We start from the raw sequence: 11,873 nt of genomic DNA, 5'->3' as shown, positions 1-11,873 counted from the left end.
GAACTGATGACTCCTAAGCCCTCTACTGGAACTAATTAAACAGAATCTTCCTTTAAAAAATATCTTCAGGAAATTTATAGATGTTGAAGTTTAGGCAACAGACATCTAGCCTCCTTCCCAAAATAAAAACCTTTGTTTTCATTTTATTTTATTTATTTTTTTTGTATTGGAGATTGAACCCTGGGGCGCTTGATCACTGAACCACATCTCTAGCACTCACTTTTTAAAACATTTTAATTAAATACAGGGTCTCTGTAAATTGCTTACTGCCTTGCCAATTTGCTGATCCTGACATTAAACTCAGGATCCTCCTGCCTCAGCCTCCAGAGATTCTGGGATTACAGTAGTGCACCACCATGTTACCTATTCTTTGTTCTTTCCCTTGAACTTTGTCCAGTAAAATTTCTCACCAGATTTCAATTTAAAGTGGGGGAAGTTGGTATATGTTTGGAACCTAAGTTACAATTTGTATGACTATTTTGGATTGGCTCCTAAAGGGAATTTGGATCATTGATCTTATTAAAATCATGTTATTATTAGCTCAGTTAAGATCATAATATCATAGATTGTCAAATTTAGTATATAAACTGAAGTTTTCATAAACCTGTCAGTAGTATCACCCATGGTAGAAGACAGTGGCATAAAATAAAATTTCAATTTTTCAAACTAGAGTTGCCTATGGTGACTCAATGTTTATAAATTCTAAATCCCCTGTGGGGTGACCTGGGTTTCGTACACACATCCAAATCCACAATGCCCAATTGCAAATCTTTACTTTGTCCTACAGAGACTCTTCAGGCACTCCTGGGGAATTGCAGTTCTCCAGGTCTGTTTCTCCTGACAAAACCATAAAGTTATACAACTTGTTGACTCTTGCATTCAAAGCAAAATTATATAAGCAATAATTTCCTTCACTTGGAAAATGGAGCTTTGAAAATGAATTCATGTGCAAAGAATTATTACCTGTATTCTTGTCACTTGTGTGCTATTATGAAATAATTCTACATTTGAAAATCTGACACTTTTGAAGGATCTCCATAATTTCTTAGATGATACTGGTAAAAGATAAATTGTTTTATAATGTTAATTATTATTTGTAAAGAAGGTTTGAGATTTATAAGTTTAAGGTTTATGAACTTAATAAGTTAAGATTTGGTTTCCAGAATTCAGAAATTGCCATGGGAGAATGGTAAATAAAAAGTTAGTAATCATATTTTATTTTTATGTCATATCTGGATAAACAAAGTATAGCTGTAAGATATATTAATTGTGGATTGGCTCTTGAAGGACTTCTGCATTATTGCCTTTATTAAAAGCATGTGACCATATAAATCAAAGCACTGTAGCAATGACTTTATCTTATTAACCCATCAATAATTATAAGTTCCGGTGAACTAGAATATTAAAGGAATCAGAACTAAGTTTAAAGATTCAAGGCACATAGATTCTTAGATAAGAAATGTTTGTGAAGATTTTTATATAATTAACCACTTTGAGTAATTATATTTTCTGATTATAACTTTTAAGTCCAATTAAGTAAACATAAACTCTTCTCTACCTTCCCCTCTTCTGAAAATATTTATAGGTCTAATATCTATAGTATACAGATCTATTGTCAGGAATAACAATGAAGGGTGACACAGAGACAAGGTGCAGATGCAGGGAAGGTGGCAGAGTGGTTCTTTGTCCAAGGGGCCATGTTTATTTATACCAATAGGTTACACTGGCTCAGTAGTACCATAACTACATTATTTTTAGAGTTAGATTCTGCAGTTACAATATACAATGTTAGGAACTTTGTACAGGTTGCAAGAAAGTCCATTGTCTGAAGTTACTGTCAGGCAGGCAGATCCAGAAGCACCAAAACTTGGTGAAAGATTGTAGTTATCAAGCAAGCAAGTTCCTTTATTCCCAGGAGTTATGTGCCTATGATCAAGGTTTTTTTTTTTTTTTAAGTATATTGGCAGATTGGCAGAGGAGAATTGATAAAATTGTACTTTTATCAAAACAGCCTTTAATTATCTTTCATATTAATTACTCAAATTGATGGAAACTATTTGGAAGAATTAAGACATAGAAACAAGAACATTGCTATAGTGGTCAGGCATCCCATGTCTTTTACATGAAAGTTTCCCAGCATCCAGGCATTCCGTACCATTGCATAGAAATTTCCTAGCCACCAAGCATGCCACAATCATGAAGTTTATCAGAGACCCCAATACCAAACACAGAACCTCTACAATCTATAAATTATATTCCATTCAAAAATATGTATAATGTATAATTATATTGATCTATAAAATGAATAAGATATATTTGATATCATATTACTATATCATATATAGGTCATATATATAGTAAATATATAATATACAAAATATTCATATTATAATAACGTAATATTTGGAGATATAAATATTATAATATATGTAGAATTGAACATTTATAGAAATATACACATCTTTCTTTAAATATTTTTTTATATAGCAATACTAATTGCATAAATGTGCAAGTGTATCAGGAATACGCAGAGCAGAACATGTCCCCACTTACTTGTCAAGTATGCATGATTTGAAAAGTACCCACGTAAAACTCAACTTGAAAATTATCAATTATTCTGTAATTTGTGATTGCATGGAAGGAAATTCATTCCATATATAATTTTACTTTTATAGTAAAAGTAAAAAATAAAATAAAAGAAGTAAAAGTAAGTACAGTTATTGACACGTATTCTTTATATTTTCTATGCCTGAATCTGGCCTTTGGTTCATTTTATTCTTCTAAATTAAACTGATGGAGAAGAAAGTGCTCTCAAATAAAACCAGAAATATTTCTAGGGAAATTTAGTTCTAGTTGCTGTATTAAATATAGTTTAAACATTTAAATATAGAAAGAAATTTTAGGCAGTGTAAATATATTTATGAACAAGATAAAATTTAAAGTCAGTCTCCTAATCATAAATGAATGTCATAGAAAATAAACTTTGAAAATAAAAGATGGGTCCTGCAGTCCTTGACGATCTGTAAGTCAGGTGAGAACAAATTCTCAGATACTATTTTCACACTGAATATGTAACTAAGTCCTAGTGACTACATTCTGATAACTTTGGAATTTATTTATTGTCTACATCACTCCCAGTGTCTTGTCACACACCAACTGATCATTCTATGTGCATTTAATCACCTCTGGAACATTTTCAGAGTAGATTATTTCATCACATTTTTATAATTGAAGTAAAGGTATTTGTTTCTATTTCTTAATTTTTTCCAATAGTTTCCATCAATTTGAGTAATTAACATGAAAGAAAATTAAAAGGCTGTTTTGATGAAAGTACAGTTTTATCAACTCTCCTCTGCTAATATACAATTTAAAATCCTAGTGACTTTTTTCTTTACATTTATTTCATTTTATTTCAGGGTACATCTAGGGAGGACATGGAAAAGAAAAATGTGACGTTGCTGACTGAATTTGTTCTCACAGGACTTATAGATCGGCAAGGACTGAAGGTCCCATTGTTCTTGCTGTTCTTGATGATATACCTCATCACCATTGTGGGGAATCTTGGTCTGATTGCTCTCATCTGGAATGACCCTCACCTTCACATCCCCATGTACTTGTTCCTGGGGAGTTTAGCATTTGTAGATGCTTGGATATCATCCACTGTGACCCCCAATATGTTGGTCAACTTGTTAGCCAAGAGCAAATCAATATCCCTCTCTGAATGCATGATACAATTTTTTGCCTTTGCATTTGGTGGAACTACAGAATGCTTTCTCTTAGGAACAATGGCTTATGATCGCTATGTAGCAATATGCAAACCATTGCTTTATCCAGTAATTATGACCAATAGACTATGCATCCGACTATTAGTCTTATCATTTGTAGGTGGCTTTCTTCATTCCCTAATTCATGAAGGATTTTTATTCAGATTAACCTTTTGTAATTCTAACATAATACATCACTTTTATTGTGACATTATACCATTGTTTAAGATTTCCTGTACTGACCCTTCTATTAATTTTCTAATGGTATTTATTTTGTCTGGCTCAATTCAAGTATTCACCATTGTGATTGTTCTGGTTTCTTATACACTAGTTCTCTTTACAATTTTAAAAAAGAAGTCTGTCAAAGGCATGAGGAAAGCCTTCTCCACCTGTGGAGCCCATCTCTTATCTGTGTCTTTATACTATGGTCCTCTTCTCTTCATGTATGTTCTCCCTACATCTCAACAAGCAGATAATGGTATGATGGACTCTTTATTTTACACAGTCATAATCCCTGTGTTAAATCCAATTATCTACAGCCTGAGAAATAAGCAAGTCATGGATTCACTGACAAAAGTACTGAAGAAAAATATTTAGATCTTATAACAATATCTCTTTTTCCTTTAGAACAAAACTCACAGAATTTTTCCACTGTCTTTGTTGTGGAAAATGTTCCAAGCTTTTTGTAATTATAATTGTCTTGCTTTTATTTTACTCTGATTAAATCAGACTCTCAAGTATGTTAATTATTTAATAAAATCCTTAAAATAGTGATATTTTAATTTGAAAACGTTCAAAGAATTTTAATCAAACTTTCATCCCATACTAAATACTAAATAATTAAGTCAGGAAATAAATGAAAATATTTTACTGACTTATGTGTTCTTCGTGTGATTTTATTAATTCATTAAGTACTAAAATAGCATAATTTAGTTCCAAATGTCTTAAGTAGATATTTAATACAGTTGACAGTGATGTATAGGTTGGTGATTCATTTCACAGTTGCTCTATTTTGTTGTCAGGTTTGTGTTGAGCAGATGAAAATCTCAGAAAATCTACTGGTCCTACATAATTCCTTTTTTATTAGTTTATTGAGAATCAGTGAATCTTTACATTATATAAAGTCAACTAACATCTCATGGATATACAAATAGAAATTAGGATGTAGTTATTTAAAAAGTTCGACAGTGAAGGCAGCAATTCTAAAAGGATGCTCTTAGTTCAGTCTGTTTTATGAGTAAGAAGATGAGTTGTCTATCTTTGTTCATGATGTCTTTAAAGGCATTTTGCAGCCTTATTTGTAGGATACCCAGCAATGTGAAAAGGTTTATTAATTCAGAAAGCTAATATATGATACTGAAGGATAAAGAGTATAGATGTAGAAATGAAGTGTTAGGATGTGAAGAAAATTGTGTCAGCCTTCTAGAAATTAAAAAGAAAAAAATAAAGCAAGCAAGAAAAGCAACTAGGTAACATCTCAAAATTGTTAACATGTATTACCAAAAACCAGTGGCTTTAAATGTGTATTATCAAAGGCCAAATAAAGTGAAGAAGATATAATGTTGTAGTACCCAGTGTGTATCTGGGAAAGACATGAAAATGAATTAGATTGAATGTTTAGGGGCCTGAAAAGTCCTTAATTTTTAGCTTCCTCAGAATCCATACTCTTTATAATGAGTGTGAGTGAGTCATATTCATTTCCATCTGTCTGTCCTCTTTTTTTCTTTCTTTGTACTAGGGATTGAACCCAGCAGGGCTTAACTACCAAGCCACATCCTAAGCTCCCCTCACCTTTTGTTTTTATACAGGGTCTCACTAAGTTGCTTAGCGCCTCTCTAAGTTGCTGAAGCTGACTTTGAACTTGTGATCCTCCTGGCTCAGCCTCCTGAGCCACTCAGTCTTTCCTCTTACTACTGAAATTCCATACACATTCCTACTGATACCAATCAGGATTTCACTTTAAAAACTACTCACCTGTGTGTTTTGCAAAATTCTAGTTACTTATTGCCTCCATTTGGCTTATACCTTCTTTCCCAAATGTAGCAGCCAGATAAATCTTACTATGCATAAGATTAAATTTCATCCTTCTTCAACACATTTTGGTAAATTACCTTGCTACTAGATTACATATATATATGGTATATAAATCTAGATCTCAATGCATATACATGATTACAAATATATAGGTATGTAGATTTCTTCTTGTGAATGTATATATTGTATGTATGCATGCATTCTTTAACTTGTGTTTTCTCACCTTGAATTATGTGATATTTTCTCCAAAATAAGCTTGTCATAACTCTGGCATCACTTTCTCTAAAATTCTAAGGCAATCTATGTTATAACCAAAATGTGTTACTGAAAGCCTCTGGATAAACTTCACTTTCTCTTCTATATACTTTTGTTCATACAGTTATCTCCAGAGAGAATCCCTTGCTGTTTCAATACTCCCTAATTAATTTACAATTGAAATGGTATTCTTTCCTAGGGTCTACCTCAAATGTTATATCTTCTATGAAAATATTGTTGTTCCACTCAAATTGACCTAACAAGTATATATAAAATAGCTAACAGTGTTGTCCATAAAAATTTCCAGGTTACCTTGAAGAAGAATGGATTTTACTTCTTGTTCTCTGAATCAACCTGCACAAATGTATGGGTACAATGGTCTTATATAACATCTTATACAAGGAAATGATAATCAATGTACCAAATATTTGCCAATAACATATCTGATAAAAGATTTTTATGTATGTAGGATGAATGACAACCTCTCAACATATAAAAACAAATTTAATAACCCAATTAAAAATGGACAAAGATGCAAAGGGATAACTCATTGAAGATATATATTTATGTTAACTAAGGACACAAAAAGCTGCTTGACATAAGTAGACACCTAGTACATGAAAATAAAAGCCACTGAGATATCACAATTTACCTATTAAAATCAATTCAGATCAAAATATTAAAAAGATCCCTGAACTTTTTAGTGAAAAATAGGCAACAAAGTGAGTTAATAAATAATTATGTGCTTTTTAAGGAGGAAGTCACTTTTATGTGAAATTATGGTTAGGATAATCACTACCTAATTGAGCACATCAAATTGTTTACTCCACATTTCTTCAGGGTATTCACAATGAATCCATTTTTATATATGCTATTTCATTCTCTATATAGTTCCTTTTCCACTGGCAAAATTCTAAGGAATTGAAATAATTGATTAATGAGTCTTTCCCAAAATATGCCCTTTCTTCTTTCACTTATCAGTGAAGGTTAAGTTAAAACAATATGAATTAACTGTGTAGCTATCTACATACCCTATTCAGATACAAAAATCTAAAAGCTAATGCAATTACATTATGATTATTTTCCTGAACAAATGTTTATTTACAAATTCTTAAAGGGGAAATCTGGGCATGTGACTCTGTAAAATAAAACATGATTATGAAATTTCCAAAATACCCCCCAAGAGTTAGGGAAACATGAATTCCCATCAAAGATGAGGTCATCTTGTCAGCAATTAGCTATAGAATTCTTTCTCAAAAATAAGAAAGGAGCTTTTCCTACCACTAATTCTTCCACACGTGGACAACTTTCCTTTCACAAGGTGCTACTCATGTGGTAGTTAAAATGGCATGCATGCCCAGCAGAGTACTTCCCATTTCACACTTTGCTGTCAACCTTGGTTTCACTCTGGATTGTTCTGTTTTCAGTATTTGAAACCTAGAAATTTCTTCTTTGATCACAGTCTCTTCTTTCTCCCCACTTCTTCAATAATTTTTCTTTTCCTGAGCTTACACTTCATCTTTGACTGGCAAAAGAAGGAATCAGATGTATAGAATATAATTTGTTCCAAGTTATTGTCAAAATGAACCTTAATATTCTGCATAACTAAAAGGAACTAAAAAAAGTTATGTATCAAAGGAAGACCAGTAGTGTAAAGGGACCAAGGAAAGGGAGGAGGAGCGGGAAAGGAAAATTATTAGAAAATGGTATTGACCAAATTGCATTTATATTGTGTACATGTACAAATTATTGGTGCACTATAATTATATACTGTTATGTATAATTATAGTGCACCAATAAAAATATATGCAAAAAAAGAAAAAAATTCCTCAAATTTTTTCTCTAAATCGAGTTAAGCAGCAAAACCTGTATCCTAGCCATCTAAGCCCCATGTAGTCTTATGTATACTGCCTCCCAGGGCCATATCTGATCTCTCCCTGAATGATCTCTAATAATCCCCTGCCTGTTCCAAGTGTCCACAGTCATCACTGTGTAAAAAATAAAGACTCTTGAACTCCAATCTATAACTATTAAAAACAGAATCTGTATTTTAACAAGGTCTCCATGAAATTTATAGGCATTAAGACAGAGTTATATGCTACCTCCCATAGAGATCTCTTGTCTTTTCTCTGCATTTGCTCCTACCTTTGATCTTAGCCTAGTAAAATTTCTCCTTAGATTCAGGCTTAAACTAGTTGGATAAAGTACATGTGAAAATGAGCTAGTTTTCATAATGATGACTTTTTTATTTGCTGATTCCTGAACGGAATTTAGATCTTTGGCCATATTAAAATCACATGTTCATTAGCTTTCATGAAGCCATACAAATCAGTACACTCAGAACAAAATGTATATAGACTAGACTTTTTCTCAACATGTCCAAAGTACTATCTGGGGTGCATTGTGGTGGCAAACAGTATAATACCCATTGTTAGAGCTAAAACTTTCTATAGTGATGTAATGTTTATGATTCCAGTCTGTAATACCCTGAGGAACAATTTTAGCTTCTCTGTAGCATGTCCAAACATATAATACACAGTGAAAAGACTCACTGTGTCCTAAAGGGAATTCTCAGGTTCTCTTGGGCATTTAGTTCCCACTCCTTCCTCTTTAGCCAAAAGAACATAGACGTGCAATTGGTGGACTCTTACTTTAAGCACACATTTATATACATAGGGTTGCTCAATTTGGAAAATTAAACCTCCAAGATGAATTGGTATCTCAAGAATTGCTACCTATATTTTTGTTGTTTTTATATTTCAATTGTATTTTTTCTGTTTTTCTTACTTTACAGAGCGTAAACTTTAAGGATCTCCACAATTTCATTCAAGGCATGGATAAGACAGAAATGATTTCTGTGATATTCATTATTCTTTACATGAAAAGTTAAAAAAATTGTTAATTTATAATAATTTGTGTTTGAGTTCACAAAATGCCCAAAAGGTAAGTAAGAATTGAATACGATAAGTGAATTATCTGTGTGTTTACTCTATTTTCATGACTTGAGTCTGCATAAAAAAAAGAGCTAGCTGAATGACTGATTTGTTCCTCCTAATGATGTTTTATTACCTTGTTAACATAACTCTAAAAACTGTAAAGGATATATTTGGTGAATCAGAGCAATAATTTAAAACTGGGTTTAAAGATAAAATCATAATTTTTCTTTATAAGTCTTGGTTGATTTTGACAAGAAGATTCATTTTTTAAGGAAACACATACTCTGATTAAAAAAAAATTCAATTTATCAGTTAAACATTAGCTCCACTGTTCTTTCACTCATTTTCCAAAATATATTCATTGAATATACATATGCATGTGCACAAACACAGTACATATCTTATATATGTACATGTCTGAAATCAGAAAATATGCATCAAATGTCCATGTTGTGCTCTTTACCCAGAATTTATGACTTAAAAAAGTATCCACACATAAACATATTTGAGAATTTCCAATTATTTTGTGATTTGATATCTCATAGAACAAAGTCCACCCAAAATTAAAATATATTGACCACTGAAATTATTGGTGTTGATTATTTATACAGCCTGCTTCAGCTTGAAACCTTGACTCTACATTATCTACTAAAAGATGATTGTTGGAGATGAAAATGTGCTCAAAGTAAAGCTGCTAGGCAAGACAATTACAAACTAGGTTAATATATAAGTAGAGACCATTTTATTCAGGCACCGTGGATTTCCTAATTAGGAGATACAGGATCAGTTAAAAAAAAAAAAAAAAACAAGCCAGTATTCCACTGGAGACAAAGGGAGACAGTCTTATATAACATTAAAATGTGATAAGGTACACACAGCTGAACCATTCTTCAAAATACAAAGATTAAGTAAGTTCAGCTGTTTGGTAAATGACACAAATTAGGATTATCATAAATTGTGTAGGTCCTTTGAAATGTCCAGGTCAGGGACAAGATGGCCACTCTGATATTTCTTAATCCTTATAGGATATTGGGAAGATCTCCCCCCTGGCACATTCAATTTCCATCATGTTATCTGGGAGACAACCCACTCTCTATCCATAAATTTCTAAGTTTGGAAAACAATATTTGCCTGTCTTTGACCACCCAGCTAAAGAAAATCAAAAGGATACAGAAGCAACGTGCAGAGGCAAAATGGCAGAGTAGCAGAATGGCAGAATGGCAGAAAGGTATAAAAGCCCCTTGTCCAAGCTGCCAGCTTTATTTATATCAATAGGTTACATTAGGTCACTGGCATCAGTAGCACAGCATTGTTCATTGTGTCATTTGGCAGGTTACAGAGTTAGCAACATTACTAGCTTATTCCTCACTTATTATAGTTGCAATGTGTAATATTAGGAGTTTTGTGTGGCTCTCAAGGAGGTTCATTGTTTAAAGTTACTGTTATGTGGACAGGTTCAGGCCCAGTGGAGCTTGGTGAAACATTGTGGTTGTCTAATAGGAGTGTTCCTTTATTCCCAGGAGCTGAGTGCCTGAGACCAAGGATGAGGCTGATAAGACTCTAGCACAGAGCTTCCCATGCAGGTCATTGCCACAGCACTTAGGCATTGCACATGTATTAGTTACCTTATTAGTTCCTGGGGGAAACTGCAGAATATTCCAAGGGTGGAAAACAAGGTGCCTATTACCCCCCAGGGAGTTTGCTCACCAGAAGAATGCTGTCCTGTAGGTTTCCACAGCCAGAATCTTTATACCTCACAGTCTTTTTATTTTATTTCTTTAAAATTTTGTACCAGGCATTAAAACCAGGGGAGCACTTAACCATTGAGCCACATCCCTAGCTCTTTTTTATGAGACAGGGTCTTGCTAAGTTATTTGGGGCCTCACTTAAGTTGCTGAGATTGACTTTGAACTTGTGATCCTTCTGTCTCAGCATCCTCAGTTGTTGGGATTGCTTCAGCCTCCTGAGCTTCTGGGATTAAAGTTATGCACCACCATGCCTGACCCGGCAGTCATGTTGATTTTTTTTTGTTTGTTATCAAAACAAACAAAACTTCTAGTGTAAATCACTTCTAATTACTACAATAACAAAGAAACTTTTAAATAAGAAAACAACTTTTAGGCAGTGCTAGTATATTTAAGAGCAAAATAATTTTTAATGTAAATTTAAAAGTCAAATCTTTCTTTAATATACAAATTTTATTGGAAATTAAACTTTGAATTGTAACAGTAAAGAATTTGTAACTTTTAATGAAGTGCAGATTTAAGGTGTTTATTTTCTCTCAAGTCTCTGAGCCTATCTTTTTAATTCTTACTTAGCCGTTTTTTATTCTTTCTTTATTCCTCTTCTCTGCCTCATATTTCACATACTTATCTATGTATGTACTCTTTATTTTCTTCTTATTTCTTTTCTTTTTTTTTTCTTTACAAAACTCAAATTTTAAAACGTATCCTTTCCCCTTTCTCCTTTTCCTGTCTTTACTTCTCCTTACTATGGAATACTTTCATTGCAAATTCTTACAATATAAATGTTTTGCATTTGTCTATGGCAGTAGACATGTGACAATGCTTCATGTCACTTGTAATCCTTACTGTAGGGCCAGTTGTTTTGCATCCAGTCTTTGTTATTCTCTGACCTTTATCTATATCCAATTGGACAATGCCCTTACTAAAGCCACCACAAATCTCTTATTTTCATAGTCAGGGATCTCTATTGAATCATTGTCTTACTAGAACAGTTGCTCATCTTCCTCTTTTTATGTCCAATCACGTCAGTCAATTTTCCAGTTTTCCTCCTGTTTTTCCCATCGCTATCTCAGAACATTGTTTTGGTCTCTCCCTTTTCTCTTTTCATTTGAACTTAACTCTTGGTTACAACAGGAAAT

At 32.8% G+C, this 11,873-nt stretch overlaps 1 protein-coding gene across 1 annotated transcript; it reads left to right on the top strand.

The window, feature by feature from the left end:
* The first annotated feature begins 3,392 nt into the window (after nucleotides 1-3,392).
* On the top strand, nucleotides 3,393-4,361 carry LOC114099014 (olfactory receptor 5H18). The gene has a single exon (XM_027943230.2). It carries the CDS (start codon nucleotides 3,435-3,437, stop codon nucleotides 4,359-4,361), a length of 927 nt encoding a protein of 308 aa, XP_027799031.2. The 5' UTR covers nucleotides 3,393-3,434.
* Nucleotides 4,362-11,873: the final 7,512 nt, after the last annotated feature.

This window comes from Marmota flaviventris, chromosome 8 (assembly GCF_047511675.1).
Source record: "Marmota flaviventris isolate mMarFla1 chromosome 8, mMarFla1.hap1, whole genome shotgun sequence".
NCBI lineage: Eukaryota > Metazoa > Chordata > Mammalia > Rodentia > Sciuridae > Marmota > Marmota flaviventris.
The sequence above is the reverse complement of the archived record's forward strand: the minus strand, read 5'-3'. Positions and strand labels throughout refer to the sequence as shown.

What these genes read in the sequence shown, in the direction of transcription:
- LOC114099014 (XM_027943230.2), top strand. Translation starts at nt 3,435, where the DNA reads ATGGAAAAGAAAAATGTGACGTTGCTGACTGAATTTGTTCTCACAGGA.